Consider the following 20,247-nt stretch of genomic DNA (forward strand, 5'->3'; position numbering starts at 1 on the left):
ATTCTTGTACACTGGTGCCCAGTACTGTACACAGTATTCTATGTTTGGTCTGACTAGTAATTTGTACAGCAGTAGAATTATTTCCTTGTCGTGGGCATCTATGCCCCTATTGATGCACCCCAGGATTTTATTTGCCTTGGCAGCAGCTGCCCGACACTGGTCACTACAGCTACATTTATTGTTAACTAAAACTCCCAAGTCCTTTTTCACGTCAGTCGTCCCTAGTGTGCTCCCATTTAATACATAATCCCAGGCTGGATTTCCCCCCCCCCCCCCCCCCCATGTGCATTACCTTACATTTATCAGTGTTGAACCTCATCAGTCACTTCCCAGCCCAAGCCTCCAACCTATCCAGATCCATTTGTAACAGTGTACAGGTCATTAATGAGTATATTAAATAGGACAGGACCCAATACTGACCCCTGTGGGACCTAACTAGTTACAGTCACCCAATCAGAATAAGTACCATTAATAACCACCATCTGTTTCCTATCACTGAGCATGTTACTTACCCACTTACACACATTCTCCCCCAGACCCATTTAATGCACCAACCGTTTATGTGGAACCGTATCAAATGCTTTGGAAAAATACAGATATATGACATCCAGCGATTGCCCATGGTCCAGTCTGGAGCTCACCTCCTCATAAAAGTTGATCAGGTTAGTTTGACACGACCGATCCCTCATAAAGCCATGCTGATATGGAGACATACATTTATTTGTATCAAGATATTCCAAACAGCATCTGTTAGAAAACCCTCAAACAATTTACATACAACAGAGGTTAAACTAACAGGCCTATAATTTCCGTGGTCACCTTTTGTCCCCTTTTTAAATATTGGCACCACATTTGCCATGCGCCAGTCCTGGGGAACAGTCCCTTTTACTATAGAGTCCATGAATATTAAAAATAGAGGTCTGTCTATTACACTACTTAATTCCTTTAGAACACAGGGGTGAATGCCATCTGGATCTGGTGATTTGTCTATTTAGATTTTTTGTAGGCGGCACTGTACTTCCTCCCGGGTTAGACAGGTGACCTGTAAAGGGGAGTTTGCCTTATCTCGCTGTATTTCACCTGGCATGTGGGGGGAACTAATGTGGGGGAACTATACTGAAAACCTAATGTGGGGGAACTATACTGCCAGCCTAATGTGAGGGGAACTATACTGCCAACCTAATGTGGGGGAACTATACTGCCAACCTAATGTGGGGGAACTATACTGCCAACCTAATGTGGGGAACTATACTGCCAACCTAATGTGGGGGAACATACTGCCTACCAAATGTGGGGGGAACTATACTGCCAACCTAATGTTGGGGAACTATGCTGACAACCTAATGTGGGGGAACTATGCTGACAACCTAATGTGGGGGGAACTATGCTGACAACCTAATGTGGTGGAACTATGCTGACAACCTAATGTGGTGGAACTATGCTGACAACCTAATGTGGGGGGAACTATGCTGACAACCTAATGTGGGGGAACTATGCTGACAACCTAATGTGTGGGGAACTATGCTGACAACCTAGTGAGGGGGAACTATGCAACAACCTAATGTGGGGGGAACTATGCTGAAAACCTTGTGTGGGGGAACTATACTGCCAACCTAATGTGGGGGGAACTATACTGCCAACCTAATGTGGGTAGTCTTATACGCAAGTATATCCCAAACTCTATATTTTAACTGTAAAAGTTGGGGGTTGTCTTATACGCCCAGTTGTATACGCCGGAAAATACGGTAATGGTAGGTGGAGTTATAATATAAAATAATAAGCTCATTTTAGAATATATACAAGTGCTACACAGTGTAAAATCATTGCACACAAAAGTACCCGATATTTAATGTACACACTTTGAACCTAGGTCCAAAAGAGTCAAGTTATAATTTTGATATATGCAATAATGTACTCTTCAATGGGCCAATGCAATGCACTATTCTGCTGAAGAAATGCAGGAATTGCAAAGAATTCTGGATATTCTTTTCTTTTTTTTGTGTTGGTTCAGATTGTAATGACAATGAAGATAACAAATACTGTCCATGTTAGAGATGAGCGAATTTAGAGTAAATTCGATTCGTCACGAACTTCTCGGCTCGGCAGTTGATGACTTTTCCTGCATAAATTAGTTCAGCTTTCAGGTGCTCCCATGGGCTGGAAAAGGTGGATACAGTCCTAGGAGACTCTTTCCTAGGACTGTATCCACCTTTTCCAGCCCACCGGAGCACCTGAAAGCTGAACTAATTTATGCAGGATAAGTCATCAACTGCTGAGCCGAGAAGTTCGTGACGAATCGAATTTACTGTAAATTCGCTCATCTCTAGTCCATGTATTTTTTTCACTCAATGTCAATAAAATAAATTATTTGTAAAACATGTTTTATTCTTCTGTTTAGCTAATTTTTAAAACAGTAATATATACTTAAAGAGGCACTGTCATTATTAAAAACTTTTTATATTATGCTGACTAAATTATAACATGACTTTTTTTTAAATATATAGTATTTTTTAGTAATCTAAAAAATGGCCACCATTAGGGGTCATCTATCTACCTCCACACCAAGGACTGTATTTTATAGTGCTTTAGATACCAGCCATAAGGCAAGCCAGTATTCACTATTGGAGGTCTGTAATGTTCAGGCTCATCTCTTGACTCCTGACAGACTGCACTTCAGTGTGTAATTGTCCCTGATTGGCTGAGGCTGCACACACCTCTTTCATGTATATTCACTCCTTCTCTTACCATGTGACCTGCTCAGCTCTCCCTACAGCTCAAGGCAGCAGCTAAAGAAGCATGAAGGCACAGTTCTCAGCTCAGTATCTAAACATAGTTGACCTCATTTACCAGGAGTTATGGGTTTTTACTAGTGAGAAATGTTGTTTCTGACTTATAGGATTCCTCTCTATTTACTATGGGGATTCACAGATTTACAAGTTGGGAAATTTTTCTGACCAGCTATTTCTAGGTGAAAATTTCCAGTCATTTATTCACAGGATTATTTGTGAATTCAATATTAAGTATGTTGGGTTGTGAAACCATGTTCCTTTTGGACTGACCACGCCCCTTTTGTGACAGAACATGCCCACTTTTTGGCTTTTCACAATGCAATGTCGAGTTTGTTGGATTTTCCTTGTGCACACCTTCGCACACTGTCTGAGACATGTCTCAGACACTATTCCCCAAAGTAACTTGGAAAAACCCAGACAAAAACTAGTTGGTTTTAGCTTAGTAAATGAGGGCCAATATGTGTTTGTGTTTGTAAAACACTGTGTTAGAGTGACATTCAGGAGTCTGAGGAAGCTGGGTGACACATTTGGTCAGATAGAACAGATAAAAAATTTGTACATAAAAAATGACTGTACTTTTATCACTAAACCTTTTAACTAATTTAGGAAGATCTATTTTTTTTATTTACACATTTTATCCAGTTATAAACTCACCATAATGTCTTATGGTATACTGCAGGCAAACTCCAACAATCCTTCTCTCTGTGTAACATGTACAGCATAAAAACAAAGAGTAGGGGGTTAAAGAGTAGCCTGCAGTGATTGGCTGACTGCCCATGGCCTCTCCCAGTGACTCAGAGCAGAGTGAGGGTGGAAGATGAGTCATGTAGAATGAGGGAAGAGAAGAACATGCCCCCTCCACAAAAGAAGATGAAAACCAAGTAAGCAAGAGAAAAAAGGTATTTGTGAGAGAAATATAGGTGCTAGACACATAACAATTTATGTACATGATCAGGATTAAGCACTAAGTAATATTTTTTTGTTGGATATGACAGATACGCTTTAAGTATGCACTAAGAAATGGAAAAACTAAACAACAACTTATAGCTCTTTCAGTAGACTCAAAGAATGAAGATCAGAGATCTATGATTGGCAGCCATACTCCTGCTCCTGAATATTTAGTGCTGTAACAGTTCCATTACAGCACTATTCAAGAACAAGTTATAAAGAAATAAAAAATGGCTGTCAGTTGTGACATAACTGTTAAAAATCCCTCCATTACCCATTTATTTGAATTTTACAGAAAATTTGAAAAGTGATCCAATGAACACAAATTGAATGTTTCTGTATGAAATGCTTTATATTTACATATATAGATTTTTTTGTGGCAATCTTTCACTGGTCCAATTTAAAATAATATATTTAAATATATATATTTATTATAATATTTATTTATGGAGGCAATTAATAAAAAACGGTTAGGATGGTGAATGTTATATGTTATTTGCTCTGAAAAGTAACATTGCTATATCAGAAATTCTGGATTTTTGGACACTTATAGAAAATGTTTTCGTCACAATAGAGAAGTTCAAGGAAGGCAATCCATTGTAAAATGCCAGTACAAAACATGACTATCTCTTTGTCTAGAATATTGGTGAAGCAAATGATTTTGACTGTAAATGCTTAAAGCTAATTGATGCCTTTTAGGTGGGCAGCCAGAACCTGTTCCAAAACTCTGAGAAAGAAGCAGTCTGGGACTGACAGTATGGGGGGGGGGGGGGGGGGGGAGTTATGTACGCCAGTTTTCTTGTGTTTTGCTTGTGTGATGATGGTCCTAATAAATTCCCCCTTACATGTACCCCTGATAAATTGAAAAGGGTGAAATATACAGTGAAAATCCACAATAGAAACTGCCACTCTGCAGATATAAAAATCCACACTGCAGGGCAGTAAGAAATTTCTACAACATGTAGATGGAAAATCTCATCAATATACCTGCTACTGAATTCTGCTGCAGATATTACCTGCACAGATCCAAAGGTAAAATTTGCATCATTTTGTTCTGTGTGCATTGTCTCTAACAGTTTTTGAGTTGCATGAAACAATAGTAATACCCCCTGATAGGTCATTTCTAATATATTTGGAATGGTGTAGATTCCCATGAGGTTTATGATTGACAGACATATTAATAATTTAAGAGTTTTAAATCAGCCATATAAATCCAGATACATATGAAGATGTGAAGTTATTCTCTATGTCTTTGATATGTTTTATGACTGAGCACTTTAAATCTTGATATATTATAGAAAGAAAGTTATGTCTTCTGTCAACTCTCTTAGCTTTCCATTGAGGTTAATATTATACAATGAAAATATCACTTTATAGTATAGCAGGACACCACTTTTTAGTCCCACAGTAGTTTTTACATAATCTACTTGTATATTTCATATAATAGGAAGTGCTGTTTTACAACTAAATAGTATTTATAATTCTACTTACTTTTGGTCTTTCTAGTAAAAAAAAAAAAAAAAAAAAACTATAAAATAGTTCAATGCTAAGGCCCATTATGATGTCCCCATGCTCCACTTATACTTACAAATATAATAATACTCATGTCCAGGACGAAACTCGAACCCCAGAGAGAAAGGCGTAAACAGCTGGAATTTCTCTGAAAACTTCAATGGTCCATTAGGAGAATCTGGCCGGTTGCACTCCCATCTTTTGGTACCTTTCGGACGATGGTCACAGGAGGCATAGCTATCATAATTGACCATATAGAGTATATAGCGCTCCATTCTATCTGCTGGGAGTGTAATCTCGTAATGGGGGCAGTAAATATCCAGGTAATCATTGATACTCACATCCACAGTGTAGTCACCATGATGAAACCTATAGGAAATAACAGCAAAGTTAGATACTATATAAATCACCAGCTTGATTCAAAATGGTAACAATGATCCACAGATTTTCAGAACAAACTTAATATAGCAAAACTATAAACATAAGAATAAACCCACATAGAAGAGTGCTCGTATATTTTTCTTTTTACGTTCTCTAAGTCATACAGTAGCTAGCTTTCCTTGCCCCAGCCCTGTATCGAAAAAACCTGGAGATATGCTTGTTATCTATGCCTTAGCAACCTGTACCTCGTACATATGCCTCACCTGCCCCCTTACCCTACACCACCTGCTGAGGACAGATGTGGGCTTACTGTCTACTATATGCTTTTGCTTCAAAATATTGTTTGGACTATATAGAATAACATTCTCTGTAATTGTCCAATATATGTAACATGTTTAACAAATATTGTTACAAAGATTAAAAGCCCCAAATACCCATGTATTCAATGTATAGAACATGCTTGCACTGGAGTAGTTTTACCCTTCTCTCTTTGTGGTCAGCCCTTGGTTTCCCCTATAAAGACACATGCAGTGGTTATGAAAAAGCTGTAGGGTGTGAACAAGGCCTGCAAAATGACTTATGACTTTAGCCACAGAAGGCACTATATTTAAAGGGGTACTCCCGTGGAAAACTTTTTTTTTTTAAATCAACTGGTGCCAGAAAGTTAAACAGATTTGTAAATTACTTCTATTAAAGGGGTTCTCCGGTGCTTACACATCTTATCCCCTATCCAAAGGAAAGGGGATAAGATGCCTGATCGCGGGAGTCCCGCTGCTGGGGACCCCTGGGATCATGCACGCGGCACCCCGTTTGTAATCAGTCCCCAGAGCGCGCTCGCTCCGGGACTGATTACAGGTGACCACCGGGCCAGCGGGGTGTGACGTCACGCCTTAGCCCCCGTGTGACGTCACGCTCAGCCCCTCAATGCAAGCCTACGGGAGGGGGCGTGATAGCTGTCACGCCCCCTCCCGTAGGCTTGCATTGAGGGGCGGAGCGTGACGTCACACGGGGGCGGAGGCGTGACGTCACACGCCGTCGGCCCGGTGGTCGCCTGTAATCAGTCCCGGAGCAAACACGCTACGGGGACTGATTACAAACGGGGTGCCGCGTGCATGATCCCGGGGGTCCCCAGCGGCAGGACTCCCGCGATCAGGCATCTTATCCCCTATCCTTTGGATAGGGGATAAGATGTGTAAGCACCGGAGAACCCCTTTAAAAAATCTTAATCCTTCAAGTACTTTTTAGGGGCTATATATTACAGAGGAAATGCTTATATTTTTAGATTTCTCTGATTTCATGACAACAGTGCTCTCTGCTGGCCTCTGCTGGCCATTTTTGGAACTGTCCAGAGCAGGAGAAAATCCTCACTGCAAACATATACTGCTCTAGACAGTTCCTAAAATGGACAGCAGAGGTCAGCAGAGAGCACTGTGGTCGTGACATCAGAGAAATCTAAAAAGATAAGCATTTCCTCTGTAGTATATACAGCCCCGAAAAAGTACTGGAAGGATTAAGATTTTTAAGTAGAAATAATTTACAAATCTGTTTAACTTTCTGGCACCAGTTGATTTAAAAATCACTATCACTAAGCTCCCCTTCTTGAAAAAGCCTTCTTAGATGCTATAGCTCTTTCTTACAAGTATAAGCAAGCATTGTTCATTTGCAGTTCAGTGAGAGAAATATCAATAAATCATTATTCCATGTTATATGGCTGTTTGTGTTCATTGTTTTCAAGCTGTTCTCACAAGTAGATTTGAAATGTGTGTCTGTATTATGTCGCACACTGCTATGTCTCTACATTTACACTCAGATGCAAAACAGGTGTATTACCACTGAGTAAAAGTAGTACCAGAGTAATTCAACCAAGGTATAAGGCCCGGGTTTGCTATGCACGATTTGCAGAGTAAAATATTAATATTTTAGCAACTGATTTTTATCTCTAGTGTTTGAAGTAATACATTAAGAGACATGGATGTATACACAACCGGCTGCATTTACAAATTGATGTTAAAAATTGCAATATTTGAAAATAAACATTATAAGTCATATATATTTTATGATGTCAAGAATTTTTTTTCATTTTTCAAGAAAATAAAGTATTTCTCACAGAAAAGGATTGCAGTAACACATGTTTTGCTCTACACATGTTCATTCCCTTTGTGTGTATTGGAACTAAACAAAAAAAGGGAGGAAAAAAAGCAAATTGGACATAATGTCACACCAAACTCCAAAAATGGTCTGGACAATCTTATTGGCACCCTTTCAAAATTGTGGAAAAATAAGATTGTTTCAAGCATGTGATGCTCCTTTATACTCACATGGTGCAGGTAACAGATGTGGGCAATATAAAAAGCACACCTAAAAGCAGATAAAAAGGAGAGAATTTCACTTAGTCTTTGCATTGTCTGTCTGTGTGTGTCACACTAAGCATGGACAACAGAAAGAGAAGAGAACTGTCTGAGGACTTGAGAACCAAAATTGTGGAGAAATATCAACAATCTCAAGGTTACAAGTCCATCTCTGGAGATCTAGATTTGCCTTTGTCCAGAGTGTGCAACATTCTCAAGAAGTTTGCAACCCATGGTACTGTAACTAATCTCCCTGGGAATGGACGGAAGAGAAAAATTGATGATAGGATAGTTCGGATGGTGGATAAGCAACCCCAAACAAGTTTCAAAGATATTTAAGCTGTCCTGCAGGCTCAGGGAGCATCAGTGTCAGCGCAAACTATCCGTTGACATTTAAATGAAATGAAACGTTATGGCAGGAGACCAAGGAGGACCCCAGTGCTGACACAGAGACGTAAAAAAGCAAGATTACATTTTGCCAAAATGAACTTGAGTAAGCCAAAATCCTTCTGGGAAAACATCTTGTGGACAGATGAGACCAAGATAGAGCGTTTCGGTAAAGCACATCATTCTACTGTTTACTGAAAATGGAATGAGGCCTTGCAAAGGAAGAGTGGTCCAACATTCTGGCTGAGAGGTATAAGAAGCTTATTGATGGCTATAGGAAGCGACTGATTTCAGTTATTTTTTCCAAAGGGTGTGCAACAAAATATGAAGTTAAGGGTGCCAATAATCTTGTCCAGACCATTTTTGGAGTTTGGTGTGACATTATCCCTTTTTTGGTTTAGTTCCAATGCACACAAAGAGAATAAACATGCATATAGCAAAACATGTTTTACTGCAATCCTTTTCTGTGAGAAATACTTCATTTTCTAGAAAAATTTCAGAGGTGCCAACATTTACGGCCATGACTGTATGCATTGTTATATTCCTAAATAGTCATATGGGCAAAAACTTTATTTAAAAAAAAGGAGTGTGAATTCTAGCTTTATTGACAATCATTACCTTCACACTTCACTGAGCCCGATTCCCAATCCCTTGGCCGCATATTCACACCCACTAGAAGAATAACACCTCCCTAGACTTATATTCAGAAACCAAGCCTTGCATTTGTATCCCTTTCTGAAATAAGGTTACACCCCCCCCCCCCCCCCCCCGACAAAAAGCCTTGGATTTCCAAGGCACCCAAGGCTACAATGTGACATAAGGATAATATACGTTTTTGTTGCATCAAAAAATTAAAAAAATCCAGTGAAGGCTGTACTCATACTTTGCTTCTTGCTTACAGTTTCTTATCCACAACATATTGAACTATAGTAAGGCCCCTTTCACACTGCTGTGGCACCCCATCGAGAACGGCCATCGAAGTCTCTTTTTTTTCTGACTTTAGCCCCTTAAGAACTTTTTGCACTTTAGTTTTTTCCTCCTTATCTTTAAAAAATCATAATTTTGCACCTAAAAATCCATATGATGGCTTATTTTGAGCACCACCAATTCTACTTTGTAAGGACATCAGTCATTTTACCCAAAAATCTACGGCAAAACAGGAAAAAAAAATCATTATGCAACAAAATTGAAGACAAAACGCCATCTTGTAACTTCTGGGGGCTTCCATTACTTGGCAGTACATTGCCTACTTATATAGGTTTGATTTTGTTACTTCTGGAAGAAATCATAACTACATGCACGAAAATGTATACGTTTAAAATTGTCATCTTCTGACCCCTATAACTTTTAAATTTTTCTGCATACGGGGACGTATGAGGGCTCATATTTTGCACCGTAATCTGAAGTTTTTAGCAATACCATTAATGTATTGATCTGACTTTTTGATCACTTTTTTTTTATTTTTTCATGATATATAAAGTGACCAAAAATACTCTATTTTGTACTTAGGATTTTTTTGGTGCGTACGTCATTGACCGTGCGGTTTAATTAACGATATATTTTTATAATTTGGACATTTCCGCAAGCGGCGATACCACATATGTTTATTTTTATTTACAAAGTTTTTTTTTTGTTTTTTTTAAATGGGAAAAGGGGGGTGATTCAAACATTTGTTATTCTGCCCAGCTCTCCCAATGGCACTCACACTGCCATGTACTAACGGCAGTGTGAAAGAAGCCTAAGAGGTATACCATGCAGTATACTTTTTTTTAAAGAATCCTCCCTAGTATTAAAAAGTTTGCCAACAAAACCGATGATGATGGTACTGGTAGCAGAATATTTGTATAAATTGTGTGTCAGATATGCCCAGTGACTAACACAATCAGGAGCAGAATTTGCCAGAACTCCTATAGACTTGCATGTAGGATACTTGGTAGAGGTAGGAATAGCCCGGCAGGGTTCTCCTTGCATCCTGCAAAAGATTCGACGTCTCGCGGAGCATAAAACAGACACTGTGGTGGTGAATTCAGGGTGTCTTTTTATTTTGCAGGTATTTTAGATACATAGACAATGCATGTTATTGGCCGCGAGCCTAAAGTCAGATCTTTTGTCGGATGCAAGGAGAACACTGCCAGGCTATCCTTACCTCCACCGTGTACCTGCATTTCCCACCATTCTGAGAATGGCACCGACGGCCGGCTGCTTCCCAAAATCTTTTACGGATTCTGTTTGGTAGTGAACCATACAGTCCAGATTTTGTACATTCACAGAGGAGATGAACAAGGGCTTGGCAAGCCGAGTAAGGGAAAGATGATACTTGTGGACCAAAGAAGCATCAATAAAGTCACATGCTGATCCAAAGTCCAAAAATGCTGTAGCGCAGAAAGAATACTTGGCTGAAGCGAAGACTTGTACAAAAATAGTTGAGCATGGAGAGGTAGTAGTCACACCCAGGGACGCCTTCCCGACGTACCCTCACGTATTCTCACTGCGTCGTCGTGACTTCTCCTGTTGCGTAATACGAGAACGATCCACTTGCATAGCCTCTTTGGCAAGAGATGCAGGAAACTGAAGAGGTGGACGTTGAAACACGGGTGCCAGGCGAGGATATCTCCGTGTTCGGTCAGGTTCCCTCTCTAAGCGCAGTTCCTGTCTCTCAGCAAAACGCACATCAATGCATGTGGCCAAGCGGATAAGTTTAGTCAAAGAAGATCACGTTCTGCGAGGATCACGTGCTGCGAGGGCATCTTTGATCCTGCTTGACAGTCCTTTTTTGAATGTGGCACACAAGGCCTCATCATTCCATGCAAGTTCCGAGGCTGGAGTGCGGAATTGAACCGCGTAGTCACCAACGGAAGAATTCAGCAAAGCCGTCTCAGCAGAAGAGGCATGTGCGGGTTCCTCAAAGACATTGCAAAATTCTGCCATGAAAGCCAACAAATTGGAGGATACCAGATCACCATGGTCCCAAAGGGGTGAAGCCCAGGCCAGGGCTTTTCCGGAGAGTAGACTAATGACAAAGGCCGCCTTCACACGTTCTTTGGAAAACTGTTCAGATATGAGCTCCAAGTGCATGGAGCACTGTGTAACGAAGCCTCTGCATAACTTGGAATCTCCATCATACTTAGAAGGTAAAGGCAGACGTAGCTCGGAGCAAGAAGACACTGCAGGAACTGGTGGTGAGAGTGGGCCAGGTTGCGGTACCTTTTGCTGTTGTTGCTGCAAGGCCAATAGCTGATGCATCATAACAGACAGTTGGGTAAGTTGCTGCGCCTGTCGCGTCAATTGTTGAGACTGACGTACCACAATGGAGGGAAGATCCGCGACTTCAGGCAGGGGTACCTCAGCAGGAACCATGGCCGGATCTTACTGTAACACTCATGTTTTAGTAGACTGAAACACAGATGATAGTGGATCCGCTGGACCTGTGTGGTAGATGACTCGGACCGTACCAGGGAGCGGAGTCTAAGGTGCCACTGGTTTTCACCATAGCCCACCACAAAGCGGGAAGGACTTGCTGGGGCAGGCGGCACCCAGGTAGCTACCTCTAGCATGGCTCGACCACACAGGCGGATGAGGAGATTCAAGGTACAGGTAGGATTAGGCAACTCGTGGTCAGGATAGCAGGAGGTCAGGGCAGGCAGCACAGTAGCGTAGTCAGGAACGTAGCAAATGGTCAGTAGGCAGGTCAGATCATGGAGCAAAGGTATGATACACAGCAAGGCAATACACAGGAATGCTTTCTTTAAGGCTCTAGGGCAACAAAGATCCAGCAGGGAAGTGTGGGAGGTGGAGGAATTTATCAATGAGCCACAGGTGTTACTTCACTAATGGGTGTACTGGCCCTTTAAATCTTAAAGCTCCGCCGTGTGCACGCCTTAGGGGACGGGGACACGCGCACCGGAGCAGAGAGACAGAGGCGGGGGCAGGAGAAGAACCAGGTGAGTGACGGGCTGGAATTCGCATGTGGGCGCGTCCTGCATGCAAACCCCAACCCCGCCAGCAGCAGGTAACGGGACCATGCGCTCACGGCCAGCATGTGCGGCCGGAGCGCATAACGTAACACAGCTTTTGTTTTATAATTAGGAATATTTCCATTATTTCATAAATGCAAACGACACAAGTCATAGAAAACCATAGCAGATGATTTTGCTCACGAATACTCATGGGCTCGAGTGTGAACGCAGCAGTGTACTGTCATGAACCAGGGTTCTTGAAAATGCTCATTTCTGCATACAGGCGGCCCTCAGGAATTAATTTCACATGAATATTAGAAGCACCCATGCCTGTCTATGAATATTTCATATATTTAACACTTACAACAGAGGGGTTAATTGTTTGGTTTTCCTTATTGCTCAATGAAGGCGAGAAGAGAGCAATCTCAGTCTCTTCACAAGTAGATCTGTCTCCCAAGTGAACACCTATCTATTCTTACAAAAATTAATAGAAATATCTTGTAAGATTTTCCGTGCATGAATTTCACAAAATTTCTGTGTCCCCCCTGTTAAATCCCAGAGTGGGATGTTGACGTTGTTTCACAGCAGGGCTTCCTCACCAATTAATTTGAGGTTTCTACCCATTGCACTTCCAGTTGGATAAATCTGCCTTGCTAGCAGAGATGTGTCAGGCCTGTCGCAGCAATTCTGTTTTGAGCCTCTGACAGGTAGAGAAGAAATCCGCCCTAATTACCTGTAAAAACAATTGTTGACTACACACTGCAGCGGCTGGTACTCTTAGGATAAAATGTTTTGCTCAGGGCTCTTCTGAATAGATGCCAGCCTGAGACAATGAAAGAACAGATAAGTTAATACAGATGTCCCTGGTGGGACATAGAAGTGTGTACATACTGTGAGAGCTCGGGACACATGGGCTGCCTTTGGGACAGGTATTGTGGGTGTGTTTGTATGTTGCTGGAAGAAACTGCCTAAATTAACTTGTCAAACCCCAGAGGAGCCCTTGAGGGATTTTAGTTCTTTCTGTGTATGGATACATCATTCTTCATGATTTCAGTTTTCTTTCGAAAGACGCATTCTTTCTGTCCCCTCTTGCTGTACTTCCGTATTCAGTAAAACCTTTTTGAGACCAGCACACAAAATTGCAGTAAGACTTCCAGGGGTTTGGTTGTTTGACAAAGAGGGTCAATATACATACATTTTAGACAATTAAAACCCAACACGGAACAATCAGGTCAGTACAGTTCTGAACAACACTAAAGAACACCTGGGATGGGATTCAGACTTTTAGGAACTCAATTAGGCAAGGCAGACTTTGCTATATGTGCTTTGGGTCCACACCAGAGATCTCCATTATTCTGTGGGTCACAAGTCACCTTCAAATACAACAGATGGTGTTCAGTAACACTAAATATAAAAAAAGGCCTATTAAGTAATATTATTTTTAAAGGGGTATTTTGATTTCAACTAACATAGTTCAACAGGTAGGGCATATCAAAATTAATGTTTTTGCAAATACATTCATTTAGCAAATTTTCCCCCTCTGCTTATATTCCTGCTCTTTTCCTCCCCATGTTGACAGCTGTTTCAACACACAGCTTGCTAAAACTTTTTAATATTCTTTCTTCAGTTTATTCCCTCAGCTAATAGTGCCCTTAGTGTTGTCCATTAGAAGCATTTTATACTATTCCTTGAAACAAAACGGCTTCCAATTTTGTCAGCATTTCTTACATTATGGCATCCAGTGAAGCTATATCACAAACAGTAGTGACCATATTGACATAAGCACTTCTACCAAGTTGAGGTTGAGTGTTGCAGGCTAATGTTGTTATTGACTAAAAATCCATAGAGAAAAAAAGGGAAGTCGGTACTCACCGGGTTCGTCTGATTTTCTTTGTTGCATATACTCACGTATATTACAGGACGGTGGACATTACAAAGGGTGGGGGGTACCACAAACGACAGCACTGTAAACAGTGCTGTCGCTTGTGGTACCCCCCGCACTTAGTAATGTCCACCGTCCTGTAACATACGTGAGTATATTGTTACGCCGAGCGCTCCGGGTCCCCGCTCCTCCCCGGAGCGCTCGCTTCACTCTCCCTGCGGCAGCGCTCCGGTCACGTCCTCTGACCCGGGGCGCTGCGATTCCGCTGCCAGCCGGGATGCGATTCGCGACGCGGGTAGCGCCCGCTCGCGATGCGCACCCCGGCTCCCCTGCCTGACTCGCTCTCCGTCTGTTCTGTCCCGGCGCGCGCGGCCCCGCTCCCTAGGGCGCGCGCGCGCCGGGTCTCTGCGATTTAAAGGGCCACTGCGCCGCTGATTGGCGCAGTGGTTCCCATTAGTGTGTTCACCTGTGCACTTCCCTATATCACCTCACTTCCCTTGCACTCCCTTGCCGGATCTTGTTGCCTTAGTGCCTAGTGAAAGCGTTCCCTTGTCTGTTCCTAGTCCGTGTTCCTGACCTCCTGCCGTTGCCCCTGACTACGATCCTTGCCGCCTGCCCCCGACCTTCTGCTACGTCCGACCTTGCTTCTGCCTACTCCCTTGTACCTCGCCTATCTTCAGCATCTTCAGCAGCCAGAGAGGTAAGCCGTTGCTAGTGGATACGACCTGGTCACTACCGCCGCAGCAAGACCATCCCGCTTTGCGGCGGGCTCTGGTGAAAACCTGTAGTGGCTTAGAACCGGTCCACTAGCGCGGTCCTCGCCATCCCTCTCTGGCACAGAGGATCCACTACCTGCCAGCCGGCATCGTGACAGTAGATCCGGCCATGGATTCCGCTGAAGTTCCTCTGTCAGTTGTCGCTGACCTCACCGCGGTGGCCGCCCAGCAAGCCCGACAGATCGCCCTTCTAACCCGTCAGCTGTCGGAAATGTCCACCATTTCGCACCAACTTCAGTCGCAACTTCTCCAGCAATCTTCTCCTCCGCCAGCTCCTGCACCTCCTCCGCAGCGAGTGGCCACTCCTAGCCTCTGCCTGTCCTTGCCGGACAAATTTAATGGGGACTCTAAGTATTGCCGTGGCTTTCTTTCGCAATGTTCCCAGCACTTGGAGATGATGTCGGACCAGTTTCCTACTGAAAGGTCTAAGGTGGCTTTCGTAGTCAGCCTTCTGTCTGGAAAAGCCCTGTCATGGGCCGCACCGCTCTGGGACCGCAATGACCCCGTCACTGCCTCTGTACACTCCTTCTTCTCGGAAATTCGAAGTGTCTTTGAGGAACCTGCCCGAGCTTCTTCAGCCGAGATTGCCCTGCTGAACCTGGCCCAGGGTGTTTCTTCCGTTGGCGAGTACGCCATTCAGTTCCGTGCTCTTGCTTACGAGTTGTCTTGGAATAGTGAGGTTCTCTGCGCGACCTTTAAAAAAGGCCTATCCAGCAACATTAAAGATGTTCTGGCCGCACGAGAGACTCCTGCTGACCTACATGAACTCATTCATCTAGCCACTCGCATTGACATGCGTTCTTCCGGATGGCGTCTGGAGCTCCGCCTGGATATGGACTTTGTTCGCACGAAGCGTTTTTTCTCCCCGGCTCCTCTCTCCTCTGGTCCTCTGCAATCTGTTCCTGTGCTTCCCGCCGCGGAGGCTATGCAAGTTGACCGGTCTCGCTTGACACCTCAAGAGAGGACACGACGCCGCATGGAGAACCTTTGCCTGTACTATGCCGGTACCGAACACTTCCTGAAGGATTGTCCTATCCGTCCTCCCCGCCTGGAAAGACGTACGCTGACTCCGCACAAAGGTGACACAGTTCTTGATGTCAACTCTGCTTCTCCACGCCTTACTGTGCCTGTGCGGATATCTGCCTCTACCTTCTCCTTCTCTACTATGCTCTTCTTGGATTCCGGATCTGCAGGAAAATTTTTTTTGGCCTCTCTCATCAACAGGTTCTACGTCCCCGTGACCAGTCTCGCCAGACCCCTCTACATCTATTGTATTAACAATGAAAGATTGGACTGTCTCATGCGTTTCCGCACAGAACCCCTCCTAATGTGCATCGGACCTCATCACGGAAAAATTGATTTTTTTTTCCTCAGGTTCTTTGGCCCCAAGAAGAGGGGGAGACCCAAGGGGGGGGGTATTGTTACGCCGAGCGCTCCGGGTCCCCGCTCCTCCCCGGAGCGCTCGCTTCACTCTCCCTGCGGCAGCGCTCCGGTCACGTCCTCTGACCCGGGGCGCTGCGATTCCGCTGCCAGCCGGGATGCGATTCGCGACGCGGGTAGCGCCCGCTCGCGATGCGCACCCCGGCTCCCCTGCCTGACTCGCTCTCCGTCTGTTCTGTCCCGGCGCGCGCGGCCCCGCTCCCTAGGGCGCGCGCGCGCCGGGTCTCTGCGATTTAAAGGGCCACTGCGCCGCTGATTGGCGCAGTGGTTCCCATTAGTGTGTTCACCTGTGCACTTCCCTATATCACCTCACTTCCCTTGCACTCCCTTGCCGGATCTTGTTGCCTTAGTGCCTAGTGAAAGCGTTCCCTTGTCTGTTCCTAGTCCGTGTTCCTGACCTCCTGCCGTTGCCCCTGACTACGATCCTTGCCGCCTGCCCCCGACCTTCTGCTACGTCCGACCTTGCTTCTGCCTACTCCCTTGTACCTCGCCTATCTTCAGCATCTTCAGCAGCCAGAGAGGTAAGCCGTTGCTAGTGGATACGACCTGGTCACTACCGCCGCAGCAAGACCATCCCGCTTTGCGGCGGGCTCTGGTGAAAACCTGTAGTGGCTTAGAACCGGTCCACTAGCGCGGTCCTCGCCATCCCTCTCTGGCACAGAGGATCCACTACCTGCCAGCCGGCATCGTGACATATATGCAATAAAGAGAATCAGAAGAACCCAGTGAGTGCCTACTTCCCTTTTTTTTTTTTTCTTCCTCTATGGATTTTTAGTTCATTTTTGACTGCATAGCCAGAGCACCGATAAGGACTTCAAGTACAGCTGACATACCCAGGCTACTTATCCCACAAAGCTTTTCCACCATGGTATAGCAGTGCCGGGCTTATTTCCTTTTGCTTGTATGTTGTAATGTTGTCATTGTTTTGCATATGGCTCTATTTAAATACATATAGCTAATATGTTTTGGCTCTATGTATTTATATAATATAAAGACCCAACTGCTACAGTGCGTGCCAACAACACTAATACTAATTGTGGATGTGGATACTTTTTCTTAGGACACCAATATTTTTCAATTAAACTAGACCACTTTGGTGAGTATACTAGCAAGATAATTTTGAGCAAGTGCAAGCTGCGCAACACAGGTTACTCGCATTCTTACTCTGTCATAGATGCCCTTCTGCTGTGTAGTCATGGATTACTAAACCTATGGACTGGGATAAGCAGGATTTCTCATAGTAAAATCAGTGGGTAATATCTTCCTGACTGCTGGGCTGTTCTAATTGATCCGCAAATATAAACAGGAAAGGAATTAACTGCATTCAGTCTTCCAAATCTGTGCACTCCAGCCCCCTCGTATATTCTGACTAGATTGACAGGCGTAAATGGTACGCCTGTTGTAATATGTGTTACGCCGAGCGCTCCGGGTCCCCGCTCCTCCCCGGAGCGCTCGCTACACTTCCCTCACTGCAGCGCCCCGGTCGGTTCCACGGACCCGGGGCGCTGCGTTACCACCTCCGGCCGGGATGCGATTCGCGATGCGGGTAGCGCCCGCTCGCGATGCGCACCCCGGCTCCCGTACCTTACTCGCTCCCCGTCAGTTCTGTCCCGGCGCGCGCGGCCCCGCTCCCTAGGGCGCGCGCGCGCCGGGTCTTTGCGATTTAAAGGGCCACTGCACCGCTGATTGGTGCAGTGGTTCCAATTAGTGTTTACACCTGTGCACTTCCCTATATCACCTCACTTCCCCTTCACTCCCTTGCCGGATCTTGTTGCCCTAGTGCCAGTGAAAGCGTTCCTTGTGTGTTCCTTGCCTGTGATTCCAGACCTTCTGCCGTTGCCCCTGACTACGATCCTTGCTGCCTGCCCCGACCTTCTGCTACGTCCGACCTTGCTTCTGTCTACTCCCTTGTACCGCGCCTATCTTCAGCAGCCAGAGAGGTTGAGCCGTTGCTAGGGGATACGACCTGGTCACTACCGCCGCAGCAAGACCATCCCGCTTTGCGGCGGGCTCTGGTGAAAACCAGTAGTGACTTAGAACCGATCCTCTAGCACGGTCCACGCCAATCCCTCTCTGGCACAGAGGATCCACTACCTGCCAGCCGGCATCGTGACAGTAGATCCGGCCATGGATCCCGCTGAAGTTCCTCTGCCAGTTGTCGCTGACCTCACCACGGTGGTCGCCCAGCAGTCACAACAGATTGCGCAACAAGGCCAACAGCTGTCTCAACTGACTGTTATGCTACAACAGTTACTACCACAGCTCCAGCAATCATCTCCTCCGCCAGCTCCTGTACCTCCTCCGCAGCGAGTGGCCGCTTCTGGAATACGACTATCCTTGCCGGATAAATTTGATGGGGACTCTAAGTTTTGCCGTGGCTTTCTTTCCCAATGTTCATTACACTTGGAGATGATGTCGGACCAGTTCCCCACTGAAAGGTCTAAGGTGGCTTTCGTAGTCAGCCTGCTGTCTGGAAAAGCCCTGGCTTGGGCCACACCGCTCTGGGACCGCAATGACCCCGTCACTGCCTCTGTACACTCCTTCTTCTCGGAAATTCGAAGTGTCTTTGAGGAACCTGCCCGAGCCTCTTCTGCTGAGACTGCCCTGTTGAACCTGGTCCAGGGTAATTCTTCCGTTGGCGAGTATGCCGTACAGTTCCGTACCCTTGCTTCAGAATTATCCTGGAATAATGAGGCACTCTGCGCGACCTTTAAAAAAGGCCTATCCAGCAACATTAAAGATGTTCTGGCCGCACGAGAAATCCCTGCTAACCTACATGAACTCATCCATCTTGCCACTCGCATTGACATGCGTTTTTCCGAACGGCGTCAGGAGCTCCGCCAGGATATGGACTCTGTTCGCACGAGGCGTTTCTTCTCCCCGGCTCCTCTCTCCTCTGGTCCCCTGCAATCTGTTCCTGTGCCTCCCGCCGTGGAGGCTATGCAGGTCGACCGGTCTCGCCTGACACCCCAAGAGAGGACACGACGCCGCATGGAGAATCTCTGCCTGTACTGTGCTAGTACCGAACACTTCCTGAAGGATTGTCCTATCCGTCCTCCCCGCCTGGAAAGACGTCCGCTGACTCCGCACAAAGGTGAGACAGTCCTTGATGTCTACTCTGCTTCTCCACGTCTTACTGTGCCTGTGCGGATGTCTGCCTCTGCCTTCTCCTTCTCTGCTGTGGCCTTCTTGGACTCTGGATCTGCAGGAAATTTCATCTTAGCCTCTCTCGTCAACAAGTTCAACATCCCGGTGACCAGTCTCGCCAGACCCCTCTACATCAATTGTGTAAACAATGAAAGATTGGACTGTACTATACGTTTCCGCACGGAGCCCCTTCTAATGTGCATCGGATCTCATCACGAGAGGATTGAACTGTTGGTCCTCCCCAATTGCACTTCTGAAATCCTTCTTGGACTTCCCTGGCTTCAACTCCATTCCCCAATCCTGGATTGGTCCACTGGGGAGATCAAGAGTTGGGGGCCCTCTTGTTCCAAGGACTGCTTAAAACCGGTTCCCAGTAAACCTTGCCGTGTCCCTGTGCTTCCTCATGTAACCGGTCTCCCTAAGGCCTATATGGACTTTGCGGACGTTTTTTGCAAAAAACAAGCTGAGACTCTACCTCCTCACAGGCCTTATGATTGTCCCATTGACCTCCTCCCGGGCACTACTCCACCCCGGGGCAGAATCTATCCTCTGTCCGTCCCAGAGACTCTTGCCATGTCTGAATACGTCCAAGAAAATTTAAAAAAGGGCTTTATCCGTAAATCCTCCTCTCCTGCCGGAGCCGGATTTTTCTTTGTGTCCAAAAAAGATGGCTCTCTACGT

At 45.1% G+C, this 20,247-nt stretch overlaps 1 protein-coding gene across 1 annotated transcript in view; it reads right to left on the minus strand.

The window, feature by feature from the left end:
- Positions 1 to 20,247, minus strand: part of EFNA2 (ephrin A2) — a 343,212-nt gene that overhangs the window by 96,056 nt on the left and 226,909 nt on the right. The window contains exon 2 of the mRNA XM_056517108.1: positions 5,326 to 5,618. Coding sequence (XP_056373083.1) covers positions 5,326 to 5,618 — 293 coding nt within the window. The remainder of the gene's footprint in view (positions 1 to 5,325; positions 5,619 to 20,247) is intronic.

This window comes from Hyla sarda, chromosome 1 (assembly GCF_029499605.1).
Source record: "Hyla sarda isolate aHylSar1 chromosome 1, aHylSar1.hap1, whole genome shotgun sequence".
Classification (NCBI taxonomy): domain Eukaryota; kingdom Metazoa; phylum Chordata; class Amphibia; order Anura; family Hylidae; genus Hyla; species Hyla sarda.